This window comes from Octodon degus, unplaced genomic scaffold (assembly GCF_000260255.1).
Source record: "Octodon degus isolate 3935 unplaced genomic scaffold, OctDeg1.0 scaffold00023, whole genome shotgun sequence".
NCBI lineage: Eukaryota > Metazoa > Chordata > Mammalia > Rodentia > Octodontidae > Octodon > Octodon degus.
This window is the reverse complement of record NW_004524599.1, coordinates 19,802,199-19,820,914: the sequence shown is the minus strand read 5'-3', so window position 1 is coordinate 19,820,914 and position 18,716 is coordinate 19,802,199. Positions and strand designations below refer to the sequence as shown.

General features: G+C 47.7%; 2 protein-coding genes and 1 pseudogene across 2 annotated transcripts; all 3 read left to right on the top strand.

Moving 5' to 3' along the window:
* The window catches only part of LOC101571557, a 413-nt pseudogene extending 179 nt beyond the window's left edge, over positions 1-234 (top strand).
* A 2,422-nt stretch (positions 235-2,656) lies between these two features.
* Positions 2,657-3,325, top strand: LOC101571159 (histone H1.5). Its single transcript, XM_004628480.1, has one exon. The coding sequence runs from the start codon at positions 2,657-2,659 to the stop codon at positions 3,323-3,325; it is 669 nt and encodes a 222-aa protein (XP_004628537.1).
* Positions 3,326-4,009: 684 nt separating this feature from the next.
* LOC101562157 (histone H2B type 1) lies at positions 4,010-4,442 on the top strand. Its single transcript, XM_004628421.2, has one exon. It carries the CDS (start codon positions 4,023-4,025, stop codon positions 4,401-4,403), a length of 381 nt encoding a protein of 126 aa, XP_004628478.1. The 5' UTR covers positions 4,010-4,022; the 3' UTR covers positions 4,404-4,442.
* The last annotated feature ends 14,274 nt before the right edge of the window (positions 4,443-18,716 follow it).

Genomic DNA, 18,716 nt, shown 5'->3' with positions numbered 1-18,716 from the left:
GAGCTGCTGATCCGCAAGCTGCCGTTCCAGCGGCTGGTGCGCGAGATCGCGCAGGACTTCAAGACTGACCTGCGCTTCCAGAGCTCGGCCGTCATGGCGCTGCAGGAGGCCTGCGAGGCCTACCTGGTGGGGCTGTTTGAGGACACCAATCTGTGCGCCATCCACGCCAAGCGGGTCACCATCATGCCCAAGGACATCCAGCTGGCGCGTCGCATTCGCGGTGAGCGGGCATAACTCAATATGACCCCTATGGGAACAAACCTAAAAGGCTCTTTTCAGAGCCCACTCCACGGTCAACAAAAAGAGCTGTTAACCTTGTCTGAATTGTACGGCCACCACATACATTTCTACGTGTATGCGGCGGCCTTAAGTCTTAAACATGGTTCATGCTATTGGGACAAATACGGGAAACTGCAAGGTTCAGGATTTTATTAGGTGTTGCTTGGCTGCCATCCCTGTAGTCGCTCCTAGAAGTTTCCTGTTTGGTGAGCGTGTCAACGACTTTGCGACCCACAGCTGCGATTCCAAGTCCACGCTTAAACGCCCCTCGATGTCAATGAATATACACAGGGACATTAAATACTTGGCAATGTTCTAGTCTGGTAATTTCATGGAGTAATCGTCACGGTGTAAACAGCATTTAAAGCAGTTCATTATTTTTGGATGGTGTCTTCAGCTGCTCAATAGTCTTAAATGTTTTCTGTGACCATTTTGCTGTTTATGCGTTTTTGGGTAAACCACTTGGCAGTTAAAGAGGCCAGTCTTCCTGTCCAGGAGGTCAGCCCTCTGCTTCACTTGAGTTTTTGAACTCATTCTTGTATAACAACTTGCCTTCTATAGCTTAGCGTTTTGGAAACGGAATCATTTTGGGAGAAACTTATGAGCCCTGGGAAGCCGCTCCCGCAGTTAACTTCAAGCCCCACTTCTCTCCAGTTGCTGTGAGGGTTTCTCACTTGCAGGGCTCTGAGGTGGTTTCTGAACACTCAGTAGCCCATGACTGTTGATCTTTGGGGGGTTACTTATTGTCTCTGGGCCTCACTTGTACAGCTATAAAATGTGGCAGATTAATTGAAACCCACAGAGCATAGTTAGGATGACTACCAATGGCACAGAGTAAAGATAGGGATGTTAGTGCTTGTCACAGCTCTGCCCACTTAGCCGAGGGGCATAGGTAGTTTCTCCAAAATGCCCCACAAATGGCCAGGTAGTAAATTAAGACAGTGCAAGTTGTTTTATCAATCTTGTAAAAATGCAAAGACAATTCTTAATGGGAGGGTTGTCAAAAACAGACTACTGCCCACATGTGATCTCGAAGAGATGAAGTTTTTTTGGTGACTAAACATAGCTTTTCATAGGTAAGAAGTGACTGTTGACTTTTATGATCAAAAGTATTTTTGTTCAAAAATAAATTTTCTGCTATGATAGAACTTTTTTTTTTGAGACTGATTCTGTGTAGTCAAGGCTGATCTTGAACTCACTATGTATGTAGCCTATGTTGGCCTTGAACTCGAGGCAATTGTGCCTCAGCCTCCCAAGGGCTGTATTAAGGTATGGGTTACCCCATCCAGATCCTGTTAGTTTTAGTATAGCTCTAAATAAATCTTTTAATCTCCTTTAGTTATACTGACACCAAAATCTTAATTATTTTTCTTTTCTCCCAAATGATGTCATCTCCCTATTGTAAATATAACTCAGTTCCATGGTTATATTTAGCTGCATGATTTTGAGTCTGTATAACTTTCAGCCGCTCAATATTCGACCCAACTTCAGTCAATATTTATTCTAAAACATGGGTCCAACTGCAAGGAAAGACACTGACCCCCTCACTGCCTGCTCCTGGCTCTCACAGATTATTCCTAATGGCAGAAGGAAATGCAGCAAATTATCTTCAAGTAATATTTTTCGCTACTGTGTTAATGAATTAACTGAGGAAGTAAAGCAGAATTCATCTCAGCGAGAAAACAAATTGAAGATTGAATTCGGCTGGTTGGCTTCTGGGGTCAGAGATGGTTGACCATGCTAAGTGACCTGGAGAGGTCATTCGAACAGCCAAACTCCACCAGTTTAAAATCCATTCTCCATTATCACTCGGTGAAAGCTGCTCCTCTAGACAGAACCGACTTTAAAGTACAGTCTGTGTGGCTGTTTTCAGACTGACCAACCACTGCCCTGTGCCTGTGTTACTTGCACAGTTGGAACAAGTTTATGCCCAAGACAGGAAAAATATTGTTCTTGCTTGCAAAAATCAAACCTTGAATTTATAGGGAAATTCTTTCATATAATATTCCTTGCATACTTAGAAGTTTATTGCAACACGTAATTATAGCAGGTCCTACTCAGCCTTCAGTTTCCCCAAGTATCTGAAAGACATTTCATAGTATCTCTCACTGCTCGTAGTTCAAAAAAACACAAGTAAGTTTGTGGATCTCCTGGAGATTGTCCTCTTGCGTTGGTTCCACAACATCTTGTTCTGTGGTTTTCAGGATTCAATCGAGTTTGGGGCACTAACATGCTTTGGAGGCCAGGGCTGAGTTGCCTCGGCCAAGGCTGGCGGTCGGGCGCTCCACCAATCACAGGCCAGCGCCGCGTTATATAAAGCGCGGGCAGCCGTTGCAGCAGTGCGAAGCTTGTAGTTGCGCTCAGTTTCCCTGCCACTATGTCCGAAACCGCTCCCGCTGAGATGGCTGTGCCGGCTCCAGTGGAGAAGTCTCCAGCCAAGAAGAAGGCCACCAAGAAGGGGGCCAGCGCAGCGAAGCGCAAGGCCGCCGGGCCGCCGGTGTCCGAGCTCATCACCAAGGCTGTGGCCGCCTCCAAGGAGCGCAACGGACTCTCCCTAGCCGCGCTCAAAAAGGCGCTGGCTGCCGGCGGGTACGACGTGGAAAAGAACAACAGCCGCATCAAGCTGGGGCTGAAGAGCCTGGTGAGCAAGGGTACGCTGGTGCAGACCAAGGGCACCGGCGCCTCGGGCTCCTTCAAGCTCAACAAGAAGGCGGCTTCCGGGGAGGCCAAGCCCAAGGCCAAGAAGGCGGGCGGGGCTAAGCCGAAGAAGCCCGCGGGAGCCACTCCGAAAAAACCCAAGAAGGCTTCAGGCACCAAGAAGGTCGTTAAGAAGACCCCAAAGAAGGCCAAGAAGCCCGCGGGGGCTAACGTTAAGAAGGTAGCCAAGAGCCCGAAGAAAGCGAAGCCTGCCGCTAAGCCCAAAAAGACTGCAAAGAGCCCCGCAAAGCCGAAAGCTGTGAAGCCTAAAGCGGCTAAGCCTAAAGTTTCTAAACCCAAGGCCGCGAAGCCCAAGGCTACAAAGGCCAAGAAAGCGACCAAGAAGTAGAAAGTTGGCATGCAGCCGTGCCCCAAAGGCTCTTTTCAGAGCCACCCACAAATCTTGAAAAAGGGCTTATATGCACAAGCTTTCTATAAGGGTTGTATGGGGTGCTTTTCTCGCATGGGTTAGAACCCCTTGCCCCCTTAACTTTGTGGCTCTCGGTCTTGGGCACTACGCCTCCCTGCGAGATCCTCATTTCCCAGTAACTTGTTGAGCTCGTCGCCGATGACCAGCTGCAGGGGGCGCGCCATGTTGCCCGCCAACTACAATGCGGCTTCCAGGTACTCGGGGCGACGGCGCCAACCGCGTAGCTATCCTTGAGCAGGCGGTGCACGCGCTCCGCGGGGAACTGCAGCCCGGCGCGAAACTTGCCGCCCGCCTTGCTTGTCACGTCCAGCTATGGTCAGGAATCAACACAGTAACCCGCGCGTGAACTTAGGACAGAAAGCGTTCTTTATAGCATTCTCTGGAAGCGAAAAAGACACTGCTGCGATTGGTTGTTTCTCATTTTTGTATACACTAGTGGAACGCGGCTATGCGCACTGAGTGTTTTCATTGGGCGAGAATGCACTGTGATGTCACAGAGTGTCCTGACCAATTGCCGGAGACCTTTTGTGCTCCTCATTTGCATACCTTCGGCTACATAAAGCTGCGCCGGCCTCCGCTCCCCTGAGTCCGTGTATCGCTTTCTCTCGGATCCGCGATGCCCGAGCCTGCCAAGTCTGCGCCCGCCCCGAAGAAGGGCTCGAAGAAGGCGGTGACCAAGGCGCAGAAGAAAGACGGCAAGAAGCGCAAGCGCAGCCGCAAGGAGAGCTACTCTGTGTACGTGTACAAGGTGCTGAAGCAGGTGCACCCCGACACGGGCATCTCGTCCAAGGCCATGGGCATCATGAACTCGTTCGTCAACGACATCTTCGAGCGCATCGCGGGCGAGGCGTCGCGCCTGGCGCACTACAACAAGCGCTCGACCATCACGTCGCGGGAGATCCAGACGGCCGTGCGGCTGCTGCTGCCCGGGGAGCTGGCCAAGCACGCGGTGTCGGAGGGCACCAAGGCCGTCACCAAGTACACGAGCTCCAAGTGAGCGCTCCCGTGCGCGCACCCCAAAGGCTCTTTTCAGAGCCACCCACTCTTTTAAAAAAAGAATTGGCACTGAATTTATTTTGCGAGGAACACAACGTGAAGTCGAAGGCCTTGGTGGATGCTCGTTGCACACACAAAGGTGCCTTGCCTTCTTTGTGGTGTCTTAAAGCATGATAAACCGAGTTAAGCAGCCCTATTGAGTAACTTGTGGTCTCCTCACATGAGGACGTAAGTTAACGTTAACGTTCAGCCTGTGCACCTTGTTGTGCAGTGCAGGCTGGCCTTGGCTCTCCGTAGCCCAGGCTCTTCTGGAGCTTCTGCCTCAATCTTTTGAGCGCTGGAGTTACAGGCTTGCGCCACCACAGCCAGCCACGGTTAAGACATGTTATACAAATTTCAAGTGTCTTTTAAACTAAGTGCCCACGTGGATACTGACAGGTCTCCGCTTCGCGCTGTTTGGACCTCACTTTCCTTGTTCTTACCTTCAGACCTGCTGTCCCCCTAGTGACTTCCTGGTGTTGTTACGTGTAATGGAAGCCGAAACCACCATTATAAGCAGTAAAAGACGGGTTAAGTCCTGACTGCCCCAATTCCTAGCTGTAGTTCTGCCCAGAGAAGGCTCCTGCAGCTCTTCCTGGGTGCCTTCCTTAGAAGCTGCTCTACCTGAAGCTGACACCAGACCTTGCCTTCTGTTCTCACCACCTTTTACTCGTTTACTGGTGAGCATTTCAGTGTACCGTGCAGTTTCCCCTAAGTCAGATTCTTACATTGAAAGAATTTAGAATCTTAAAGATTTTTTCTGAACCAGCACTACATTTTATTTCCCTCTTAATGTTGAACAAAGGGAAATTATAAACAAAACAATCTTTTTGAAAAGTGAAGCCAACATGGAAGGTTGTTTGTTTTTTTAATTTAAGAGAGAATGAAGCCTGGTATTTAGATATTTAGTGACCATTTTCCATGAATGGGTGCGGAAATACAAGTCCTAATTCCTACATAACAATCATTCACTAACATGTAGAAACCAAAATGATCTCATTGCTTTTCTAAGTATCATCCAATCTTCTCATAAGAATGCAGGAAGCCTCGGAAGGCATTGTGAGAGTAGACGGCACAAACAGGCTGAGAGCTTGGCAAGCAAAAGACAGAGTGCCACCAAATGCAGACGAAGCCAGCGACTGTTCCCCCGCCGCCAGAAATAGCCCTGCACGGTGTGGAATCCGCAGGGACTCCTGAACAGGCTGCTTCCTCATTGGATAAACCGCTGTTGAATCATCTGAAATAAGGCCTGGCGCCGATGCTGCAAGAAACAGACCTTTGGGCTCTCAAAGGTGAAATTACTGTTTCCTGAAATGTTCCTTCCCGTGTGTTGTAAGTCCCTATTCATAGGTACTCACCCGGGTCCCCATGAAAGCTCCCTCCCGCCTAAACACGCCCCCACCTCCTTTCTTGCTAGGCTGTAATTTACCTGGCATTTTCTATTTTCCTACCTCATCTTCTAGACTGCTGGGATCAGAGACCACGCCCCATGGTGGGGAATGCTGCATGAGAGGCCATGCCCAATGGTGCTGGACTGCTGGGATCAGAGACCACGCCCCATGGTGGGGAATGCTGCATGAGAGGCCACGCCCAATGGTGCTGGACTGCTGGAATCAGAGACCACGCCCCATGGTGGGGAATGCTGCATGAGAGGCCACGCCCAATGGTGCTGGACTGCTGGAATCAGAGACCACGCCCCATGGTGGGCAATGCAGGATGAGAGGCCACGCCCCGTGGTGCTGGACTGTTTCACCTGCTAAGGGCTTCTGGGATTGCATCCCTCCTGTCTCTACTTTTCACACACACACACACACACACACACACACACACACACACACGGCCTGACTGCACTGGAACCTCCTAATCTTTCCAATGCCCATTTTCTGGCTGCTCTAGACCCAAGAGCAGCAGTCGTGTTGCCTTCTTTTAATGTACTATCTTATAATGCAGCTGAGCCACCATGACCTGTTTCTTCCATTCGCTGTCAGAACTGCTCTGGTGCCCAGTTTTGAAGTGAGACAAGTCTCTAAAACATATGGCTGTGTCAGGACAACAAGATTGTTGTTTCTTGAAAACTCAGGCTGTGGATTTGTCAGTTGCAATTCAGGCATTCTGAGTCACGGCTGTTGTGTGCACCAGAATGCTCCTGAGTTCTGGGTTGCCCACTTCTGCTTTTCTGGTGCCGTTGTTGCTACTGGCTCTCTTCCTACTATCTCGGTCTCTCTTTAAATTTTATTTTATTTATGAGGTTTTTTGGTACTGGGAATTGAACTCAGGACCTCGCACTTGCCAGGCAGGTGCTGGGCTATATCCCCAGTTCTCTCTTTAGAACAACAACAACAACAAAAATCTTTATAATTCATTTTTAATTGATACATAGAAATAAAAGTTATAGACAGTCGGGTAGCATGTGATCTTTTTATACATACATATATACATACATACATACATACATACATACATATAATGTTCAGCCCAGCTTATAGTTAAACTTATCTCCTCAAACATTTATGATATCCTTATAGTGAAGATATTTTGAACACTTTCGTAGTAGTGGATTGATACATTGTGTCAACGTGAGAAGTTGAGAAGTTTAAGGATTCAGCAGGGGCCATCGTCCTCCGGTGAAAACACCCTCCTCCTGTGCAAGAGGTGGGCACAGGGATGGTGGGCGTGCTGTGCAGCCCTAGGGGGTGGCACCTGGCTTACAATGCGAGGGAGGACAGAGCTCGCTCTTCCCTGCCATTTGCTCTGCTGGCTTTGCTGTGCTCTCTCAGCTTGAGCTGTTACGCCTGTGCCATGTGCCACCCTGCCTTAGAGCCAGTTGAGCATGGACTGAAAGCTCCACAAACTGAACTAAATCAACCTTTCCTTCTTTAATTTTGGGTCTCGGGTACTTTGTTTCAGCAAGGAGAAAAAGGTAACTACTGGCTTTTTAAAAGACACTGACGCAGCTGTTGCTAATCAGCTCCCGGCGGCAGCGCGGAGGGAGACCGTTGCCGAGCTGGCTGCCGACCTTGCGACCTTCGTTTGTTCTTCTGGGTGCGCCCGAGCGGGGCAGTGCTCCTGGAGCCGAGCTGCAGCCCTGGGCAGCGCCCCGCAGAAGGCCTGGGCAGCGCCCCGCAGAAGGCCTGGGCAGCGCAGCCTGGCAGCAGCTTACAGGCCGCGCGTGAGGGTGCGGGCCAAGAAGACAGGGCTTGGAAGCTTGCTGGGAATATTATATATTTATTTGGGATTTGAAAGATTTGGGACATTTTATACTCGTAAAACAACTTCAGAGCTTAGCACACAGCGCTGACTGTACTCTTTTCCAGCTCATTTTTTCTTTTAGGAGAGTGTGGAAGAACTCTTTGAAATATGAAAAATACAACAAGAACTGGACAAAAAGTCTCACAGCAAAAGGCTTTGTTTTCTGTAGAGGGGAAAAGCTCCAGGTTTAAAAACTCAGACAGTAGTGAATATTTGGGAGAAAAACCCAGAAATGTGGGGCATTTTCACTTCGCACAACGGCCACAGAATACCCATCAGGTGGGGGCATCTGAGCAGAGACACAGAGGCTGCCACAGAGAGGGCAGCGGGCAGGAAGTGGCGGGCAGGAGGTGGCGGGCAGGAGGTGGCGGGCACAGCGTGGCTGCGCCCTCGACAGGTTCGGCTAATGTTACGCATAGTTTGTGTATTGATAGGAGATGTGTCATTAATAAAGTTCATCTAAAATAAAACCTAGAGCTTTGTTTTAACATCTATGATTTCATGACAGTGCAGTGGTAGACCTCCACCTTTACCATGACTTCTCTGGTTGTGGTAGACGGTTGCAAACTATATTATTATTAATCGTTTTCTTTAACTCTGCTCTTTATAAAATCAATTTATTTTAAAGGCCATTATATTGCTGACAGTTTCTACATCTGGCCATAAATAGGGTGATGATACAACAATATAAAATACAGCAATTACTTATTTATTTTTGTTTTTTTGAGACACGTTTTGCTATGCAGTCGCAGCTGGCTTGACCTCACTGTGTAGCCGAGGCTGGCCTCAAGCTCATGACGATCCTCTTGCCTCAGTCTGCAGAGTATTAGAATTACTAGAGTGTACCACCACCATACCTGTTGTAAAGCACAATTATTTAATTCCAGTTATATGCTGTTTGCTATCTATGACTCCGAGTCTGGGGTTTGTTGTTACTAATTTTTAAAAAAAGAGAAAGGAGAGGTTAGTGTTAGAAAGGCCTTTGCGACATGCCAGCACTACACTTACTTTCTGTTACTTCATTCTAAGTGGTTAAAAAATAAAAACAAAAACAAACAAAACCAAGAAAGAGGATGATCGCCATTTTCTCCTCCCCTGTGTGCACACTCAGCTGTGCAGAGCAGCCTGGGAACCCCGGACCCAAGCTGATCAGCTCCTGCCCCAGCCCCACACCAGCAGTCTGTGACGGCCCGCACAGTGGCTGGGGGCAGCCTGCCGGCCTCCCTGCAGGATGCACAGCCTGTGAGCTCTGCTCAGGGCTGAGGCACACGGGTTCTTCGTGTGAGTCTAGCTGCTGTGGTGACAACCACGGAGGCAAACTGGCTCCTCTCGGTGTAAGCTTTACCGTGATGAGGGTCCGTGGTGAGCAGGTGCTCACTGGCCCAAAGCCTTCGGGGGCAGCAGGAACCCGGAGGAGAGGGCAGCAGTGGGTGGCAGGCAAGCGGCCTGTGGAGCCCGAACCTCCCTGTGCCCTCACTGCCAAGGCTACCTGGGTCCAGCCTCAGCTTCCAGGGAACAACAACCTGAGAGGGGAAGGCGGGTGGTGAAGAAGAAAGACTCAGAGAAACACGGCGGGGTTAGGAAGAAGAGTGTGTCTCTCCCACCCAGAGCAAAATCAGGAGCCTTTGTTTATACATGAGTGATTACATAAGCTTTCTTTGTGTAAAGATTAACAGATGCGGCTTTTGATCTGTAAATGAGAAATAATTTAAATTTTGAGTAGTATGAGTACACAGTATAAACTAGGAGTAGTCACGGAAGCTTAATCAACCATTGTTCTTTCTGTTGTATTTCTGCTCTGCCAAAACTCTCAGCTCTCGGGATACTGTCTCACTGCTTCCAGATCCTGACTCCAAATTTCCTCGTTATTGTTGAGTGTTCTTGGCTTAGGCTTGGCCCTTTCTGCAAGTCTACACGGTGGGTGGCAAGCAGTCAACCCCTATAAGAACTTTATGCATGCAGTTAAGTTGTGCCAAAACCCTAGGTGATCAGCTCTCATGCACACCATGAGCCTACGAATCCCTGGGGGCTGTGGAGACGCACCCACGCGAGGCTCTGCGCTGCGAGTTCTCCAGACTCCGAATGGCTCCGTCAGAGGTCTTCCCCTTTTTTATTTAATTTTAAGACCCCAGTTTCTACTTGGGCTTTTTAAGTCCTCAGAAGAGGAATCTGCAGAAGATTGGAAGAAAGATAATCAATAAAACAATTACAATTCCCACTAAACCAGGACTATATAGAAAAGTTGCAAGGTTATGCATTTGTGTAAAATTTTTGTGTGTGTGTGTGTAAAATTTTTTAATTTGGATAAAACATTCGTGGCCTCTTCCGAAAAGAGCAGTGCTTGAGTGAGAGACATCCTGTGTTTCCTGAGGTAAGGTAGCCAAGTCTAAACTCATGTCACTGTCATTTCAGATGCCCATAAGGTGTCTCTGGACACGTTCCCAGGAATGTACTGTGTCATTATATTCTTTGGGAGTCACACAGATTCACTTACAATCAGCATAGCATCTTAAGAGCAGCCTAACCTTGAAGCTAACAGTTTGGTTTTCCATCATGACAGCTATCTCTTCCAAAAGATTGACCTTGGCCTCCAGCTTCTGGTTGGTCATTCCTGAGCTGCTAAGGCAAGTGTAAAATTTTTTGTTAATAGAGGTACATAATTTGCAGCATGAACTTCTTGTACCTAGACAGCGGTTGCAGCGGTTGTGGCCGCAATGAGAGGAGTTAGAGCCGCAGTGAGGGCAGAGCAAAGCGCTTTGTCCTGGAGAGAACTGGCCTGGTCTCTACAGCCTGCAGTCCTGGACTGTCACATTAGCGTCCAGACAGGTTAACAGGAGTCAAAACAAAAGCAGGTTTTTGCAACACTAATACAGTCTCATCTAATTCATAGAAACACAATTAGGGTACAACTTGAGCGCTTGATACAGAATGTGGTTTTTCATACATTAGTTAAGTGCACAATATCTAGCTGTCCAAGACTGTGGCTATGCGGCAATACTTAGGGAGACGGAGCACAAGCAGTAACATGAAAGGCCGCAGCCTTAGGGCTAGCAGGCCCTGTAGTTTGATGGTCCTGTAGCAGCCACAAGCTGCCACAGTTGTGACTGAATGTGTTGCTTAGATATCTCCTGGTAAACACCCCGGTGGTCCATCCCCAGAGCACCAAAATGTCGCCTGAGCTGCATTTGTGTAGCTCTTCCAACAAGGAAGGCTGTCTCCACGAGGACATGCCCTCAAGGTAAGCCCCTTGCCCGCAGGATAAGGGACAGACCAATCCGTGATGGTCTCAGGAAAAGCAGAGAGAGCACGACATTTCACGTGGAAACACACATTGAATCCAATTAGGAAATCCCTTGGTCTCATAGATACCAACCCAGTTCTGGTCACTTGGACGAGGACAAGGTCTGACAGTGGGTAGAGGGGTCTCGGAAGACTCAGGGAAAGGAAGTCCGAACTCAGAGATCGTGGTCAGCATGTCAGCATTCACCTCGATTAGTAGTGCTGGGAGGGTCGGCCATACACAGCCCTATGAAGAGGTTCATGCGTTCAGGGATCAAATGGGAGAATCTGGGCTGGCAAGATAGCTCAGCGGACTAAGGACATGCTTAAGTAAGCACAGGGACCAGGATTCAATCCCTGGCACCACATGCTGTGTTGGCCCAGCCCCCGGGCATGCTGAGCCAGCCACTGTGACTGTGTGTGGTGGCACATGTCTGTAATCCCAGCACTAGGTTGCTGAAAACAAGATCACTGTGAGTCCAAGCTGCATAGTGAGTCCCTGTACCAAATACATTAAAAAAAAAAAAAAAAAAAAAGGCAAATGAGAGAATCTGCATCCTGGAGAACAACACAAGCGTAGCCCCTGCCCCCCAGCAGGAGGGCAGCAGGACTCCTCCCCTGCCGTGTAACCTTCGGGTGGCAGGTGGCATGTTGTTCCCAATGGAGCCGAGCTGAAGAGAGACCTGCAGAATCCGAATTTTTAAAACTGAAGTGTGAACAGTGTATGATTTAAAAGTGATTGAGGACAGCTATGAGTGAACTCCCCCTTTTTTATGTTTTGTATTTGAGTTTTTAGCATTTGACGTGCTCTGTGTACAATAGCTTGCCCCTTATACCTGTGGCATGAGAAACAGTGAACCGGGAACAGAAACGCTGGAAAGCCTGAGATGCACACGCTGGAGCTTTATCAGGCTTGATGATGGAGGGAAAGCCTACCACTGAACGGCAATGTAGCAGATGTTGGATTATGTCATTCACAGCTTCTCTTATTCTGGCTGTGGTGACCAGGAAGTGAGGATAGGTGTCAGTACATACATGCACGTGTGAAAGACATCCAAAGCAAGAGAGGCGGGTCACATTCACCTGCCAAATGGGGTTAGGTTGAAGACCTCGAGGACTGACACCTAGTTTGGAACTGAAGGATGTTCAGGGCATCACAGACAACTGCAGACCATACTGCGAGCAGCCTCCGGAATGATTTTAAACTGCCATTGCAGTGCTTGTGCATTTTGACAGTGCACGGCATGAAAACTAATAGCTGCTATAAAAGAGATAAGTGTGCAAAGGCAGGCTGAGTTAAAAAATCTGTTGGTCGGTTTCCCTCACGAAGAGGTCCCGGTAAATGAGAATGTGACCTAATGACACCTACAAGAAATGGATGTGACCTCTCCTGGATTAATTCTTGTAACTGAGTTAACAATTTTAGGACAGGAGAAGAAAAGGTTGGAAGGGAAGCAGTTTCGATGTGAGGAAACAGGTGGATGACATAATGTAAACCTGAATAGAGGTTAAAAGGTGAGGAAGCGTGCTGTTGAAAGGCAAAAATTAAACGAAAAGCTCTGTCTGCTGAGCAGCCTTTGGAGTCTGTCTGCGGTAAGATTTACCATCAGTAATAGTCACAGCCAAACTATGGAGGAACCACAGGTAAGCACCAAGGAGGCGGGCTAAGGAGCAGGAGCCTGTCAGCACCAGAGTGCAGGTATTATGGGATTGCTGGAAACGGAAGCAAGTAGGGAGAAACAGGCCCATGGAATGTCCCTTGTCCTGTAAAAGAAGCAAGTGCTATCTGCCAGCCATCACCATTTTGCAGTAGCCAGTACCATGGCTGCTTGTTGTATGGAGTGGCAGTGGTTTGCGCCTCCTTAGCAAACATTTCTTTGCTTTGTGTGCGTCCTTTTGATATTAAAGTAGCAACTAGAGATGGATAAGATGTTGTTACTTTTGGTGGTAACAGGCAGATGTACCCACTCAAGAGGCCCCTGCGGCCACAACACGCCCGTAGGTGTAACAGGGGCAGGGAGACTACCATCATCCAAGGTTGGGAGTAATCCAACCTTGGGACCTGCTGTCTATCTGAAGCTTACTGGACTTTATTATTTTTTATTTTATTTTATTTTTTGTATTTTTTGGGGAAGGGTCTACAGGGTGCTCAAGGTCTCACTGCTAGATCAGACTTGCAGTGATCTGCCTGTTTACAGCCTTCCAAGAGCTGGGATTTCAGGTGCGCACCACCATGCTCAGTCTCAACTGCCATCTCATCGCGCTGCGGGGGCAGGGCTGGCCCAGCAGGCCTGGGAATCGAACCCCTGGCCCCTACGCCTGCTTGTAGGCATTTTAATCTGCTGGGCTATTGGACTTTAATTAATCAGGAGCAATGGAAAGCTGGTATAGAAATAATTGTAAGGATGTTTCCTGTAGAATTTCTTGTAGACGTGCCCAAGCAGGCTGGGCAAGAAGTATGTCGTCCTTGTGGTGGTCTGCAGAGGCCTCAGGGAAGGTACCTCTGGTCTTCTGAAGGGCTTTGACAACAGACTTTGGACATAGGGTTGGACCATTTGCCATTCCTTGGGGAAGAACTTTCCACTGATATCGAGCCAGAGGCTCTTTGATTAAGAGAAGAAAGACTGAACACAAAGGGGAGATCTTTGAGGTCTACGGTGAGAGGTTTTCAGCAGTGCAACAAAGAGCTAGGAAAGATAAAAGAAGCCTTTATGAACCCTAAAGACAGGAAGAGGGTCAGGGCAGCTAGGAAAATCCTCTCACCTGCGACAAAGAAGCTGAGGCTTTTCTGGACTTTGGCTGGGGTAGAGTTAGGGGGTCAGTTTCAGGTACATGTAAGGAGCTGACTGGGGTCTCTTCCATGTGTGGGAAAGCTGAGAAGAAAGTGTATCCAGGAGTGGGGAAGAGGGAGAAAGTGGTCACTGGGAAGAGAAGTTGTTGCTTTAAGGGCTTCGGCCATGTCAGATGGCCACCATAGTAATTTAGCAGTTTATACTAGGGCCAGAACCTATTCAGGGGTAAAGAGAAAAACCAACCTGAAGACCAATAACAAGAATAGAAACAGTTTGGGAATCGCCACAGGAGACAGGAGGCCGGGTGGGGAAGCTCCCATGATTTCCACAGGGGCATTGATAGCTCCTAAATCTTGTAACAGGCTCCATTCTTTTTTGTAACAAATATGGGTGGATTCCCTGGGCTGCTGGAGGGCCCTATATGGCCTAATTCTAATTGTTCTTTTTTTTTCTAATTGTTCTTAAATTAATAATCTGGCTGCTTGCAATTTTTCTTGAGTCAAAGGCCACTGCTCTACCCACACGGGGTCATTATTTCTCTACTTTATTGGGTCAGCAGTTTGTCCTGAGTGGCCAGGTTTCTCCTGAGAGACCTGACATCCAAGGCCTGCCTGGGACAGACTGGGCTTGGGCTGAACAAATTTTATAAAGCCTTACATCTGTGCACCTAGGCCTTGGTGACTCGGCCCGCGAGTCGAGACGTGGGTAATGACCTGGAGGAGGACCAGGGATGAAAAAGACAGGGCAAGAGACACAAGAGACGGAGACAAGACAGGCTTTCTGATCAAGTCTCGTTTATTGAGGAAGTGAGCGGGGTCTAAATAGCTGTATAGTGGAATCAGTTGGGTGGGACTAGTTGTGGATTGGTAGTGAAGATCCAGGACCACAGGAAGATGCCGAGGCAAGCGGGGATTGGTGCTGTAGCACTTCTTGCCCAAATAAGGGAAAATATAACAGGAGCGTTCTATCGCCCCCCACATATTCCCCCTTTCTATTAAATACATCAAGCGGAAATTGACAGTGCCCTGCGGGGACAATGCCTGGCTTGGGTCAAGGACTCCTTCACATGAGATTGACCAGACCTTACCCGTCTTGGGATTGCAGGGCAGCAGTAGGCCCTGTTCCTGTCTTAGGTGGTCGGCGGTACTGCATGTGGGTCCTAGTTGCCCGTCATTGACTACTTGTCCATCTCACCAGGGGGCCTACATCAGATTAGGCCACATTATGATAGGGTCCATTTGAGGGAACCCTCTCATGATACTCTTGTTGATCTGCCATTTCCAGCTGATGATAATGTATCTGAATGGGCTTTGCAGCAAAGGCATCTAAATGTGAGCTGATGAATGCTGTAAGCTTTTGAAAAATGCAAGGTCATATCATGAGCAACAGTAGGAGTGAGAAGAGGGGTCCCAACAGGGGCACAAGGTAGGGGAACATTCCTCCCCACAACAAGGAGAAGGGGTCCTCCACAAGCTGTTGTCTCCACTTGAGTAGTTGATCCTGAAGCTCCTGGATTTTGTCTTGAACTATGTCTGATTTATTAACATAAAAAAAAAATACTTTTCCTGTAAAGCAAGACATATTTCCCCATGCTCTGTTGTCAGAAGGTCCAAGCCTCTATTTTGCAAGACCACTTCTGCTAGCGAATCTATCTGGTCCTGGATATCTTGGATAGTACCAGATAATGCTCGAACATCATCAATCAGCTGTTTAGATAATTTAGTATAAGAATGTACTGCTACCGTCAACCCTGCTGAACCTGTCCCCATGGCTGCTGTGATTTCCAGCCCCACCAGTAAGGGGATGAATTGGACTGTCCTCTTTTTGCGGCCTTGGAAGCAGGCCTGGGCATTCTGCTGTTATGGCTTTCTAATAGTGAGGCTTTAGGTTTTGGGAATGTATGTCTCTTGCAAGAATTCAAATAAGGGGAGGACCAAAATCATACAGGGTCCTATAGTTACTAAGAGAAACAAGAGTATCAGTATATAGAGGGGGACTGGGGGAAAGACAGAACCAAAGAAACAAACAAATAATAATATCAACAGGATACAGTAATCATTTAGCAGATCTGGAATACAATAGCCTTCTAAAGTTTGTAATTATAAAAACACTAGTCAGAACATTTTGTAGATCTATTAACAGAGATCTTTTAAATGTGAGGTTTAATCTCTTTATCTTCCATGGCCACTGGGTATTGTCTCAAACTGGCCTACTCTTGTGTTTTACCAACTTTGCCATTACTGGGGGCACATGAATTGTCAGACCTAGGGAAAGTGCTGAGTACTCTCCAGTTTGCAAGTGGAGTCACTGGCTGGGTATCTACTGATGAATCTGCACAAGCATCTATTAAAAGTTTAATAGGCTTTCCTTTTATATATTGGCAGTTAACATGGGTTCCCTTAGACAGAGGGAAGATGCATGACCACCTCAATCTGAAACTTCCTCTGACTCCATCATAAACACTTTCTTTTTCCTTCTCTAGCAGCTGTGGACATTTACCTTCCTTCCTGTGGGCTGCTAGTATCAACATTCTCATTTTTCATCTATAATTCCATTCTGTATCCTTTCTACTATGAAACACCTCAACTCAGACAAATTCATTCCTGTAAAACCTTCTAACTTCTGCAGCTTGTGTCAGATATCTGGGGTCCACTGCATAAGGTACAACTTCTTGGTTTTTGTAGGTTGTCTTGCCCAAGAAACACGAATATAACTTTCCTTATGATGAGGCAGGAAACCCAGAGAAGGCTCAGATCAGCTGGGCTCTATCAGGTGGACAATTAGATTAGGCTTTAATACATGTTTTTACAGACAAAATCTGGTGGATCCCTGCAAAAGGAATCGTAATCTAGCATATTTGTTAACAGATTTTTTTCTGCATGATTACCTGGGCTTTAGTATCTTCTAGGACAGAACAAATTTTTCAAGCAATTAGAACATATATAATCAAAGCATGAACATTTGAGCTAACAGGTACATTTATAAGCCTTTTTGACACCTAGCAATCATAACTTACTAGCTCTTAGATCCCTTTATTTATGGAGTCTGACAGTTTGTTATAAATCTCTCTAACTATATTTATAATTATCTCATCTGTTAATCATCTGGATCTTCCTTTATTCTGGCATCTTGCTACTCTTAAAGTGCTCTTTCTTTCTTCCCTCTTAACATACCCGTTTTTTAAATTTTTTTTTTATTTCATTTTTTTTAACCAGTAAGTGTCAAAGGTGTCTACAGCCAGTTTTCCCACTGGCTTTAGTAATCACTATAGATTTATTTGATTTTTTTTTTTTTTATTCCTCCTTTTGGGTTGAGCCTCACAGAGGGAACATACTCCAATTCATTTGACCAGGGGCCATCACTTCCGAAACCAGAAATGCTATTTTGGGCGGGGCCTATTGTGTTCAGGCGCCATTTTGGGCAAGGGCCCACTGGGCCAGGCACCACCTTAGGGGTGCCACGTGTCTGATCAGCCTGCAAAGATTGTATATGTAATATAAGCCTCTCAAACAGTCGATTTTCCAGGTCCAAAAGCACATCAGAAGATTTAGGAGCAAATTTGGACAGTTCATTATTATCAGGAGGCGGTTTTGTAGCAACTGGTGCTGCAACAGGGTCAGGACGGTTTTTGGAAGCCTCTTTGGCTAAGTCTTCCCAGTTGACCTCTTGTAAAGTAGTAAGGTCGGGATACAAAGATTTATAGTGGGTTAGGAGAGGAACCTCGGGTGGAGGAGGCGGCAAAAGCTCAGAAGGGGGAGGCGGCAGCTGCTCATTAGGGGAAGGTGGAAGCTGCTTGTTATCTTGGGGTTTAGTTAACCCTTCATTTGCCTCCTCACTGTGGAGAGAGGAGACGTCTGAACCAGCCTGGAAGGGGCCGGAGTGGGCCTATTGGAGTTACTCAGGACAGCTTCTCCGTGGGGAATCATTTCTCCGACCAAAAGGTCTCTATATCTCTGCGTAAGAATCTCATCAATCAAGCCCCAGTATGAAAATACTGTGATTGGGACTTTTTCAAGGCCAAAAACTCTACAAAAATCCTGTAATGCATCACCCACTCATTTTTATCTTTTAGAACTGATCGTGCCCTCCAATGGGAACCATGAATAAACTTAAAATACTGTAATAACTCTTTTTCCTTTACCTTAATCCCTCGTGTCTTGAGTGCCTTACTGAGGCTTTCTAAAACAGTTCATGCTTGCTTAATGCTTGACCCATGCCGGGAAGGGGAAGGGGCTGCCGTTCACTCACCGTGGCTGAGCGGCGCGGCAGGCACTCGCGCGGGTTGGCCTCGGAATTTACTTTCACTATCTGCTTCGTACCCGGGCTCTCGAATGGCTCCCTCGTTAAATCCTCCGTGCCAGGCATTCACGTGGGGTGCCACTTGACTCAGCCCGCGAGTCGAGACGTGGGGTAATGACCTGGAGGAGGAACGGGGATGAACAAGACAGGGCAAGAGACACAAGAGACGGAGACAAGACAGGCTTTCTGATCAAGTCTCGTTTATTGAGGAAGTGAGCGGGGTCTAAATAGCTGTATAGTGGAAGCAGTTGGGTGGGACTAGTTGTGGATTGGTAGTGGAGGTCCAGGACCACAGGAAGATGCCGAGGCAAGTGGGGATTGGTGCTGCAGCACTTCTTGCCCAAATAAGGGAAAATATAACAGGAGCGTTCTATCGCCCCCCACACCTTGGTTGGGTAAATATCCCATGGCTAACATTTGAGCAGTCACCTTAGGGTCAGGGCTCTAAAGCGTTCCCCATTTGTGATAGAATATCTGGGCCCCGCAGGGCGAAAGGCAGGGCAGGCACCAAGTATGGTAAACAGTGCCCGACCCTTTACCCCATCTGAGCAACGTGGAATTCGTGCACTGTGGAGTCATCGTTGGCTCCTATGCCAGCCAAGGTGGCGGCAGCCGCGGTGTGGGCCAAGGACGAGGCCAGTCCTTCCCAGGGGCCA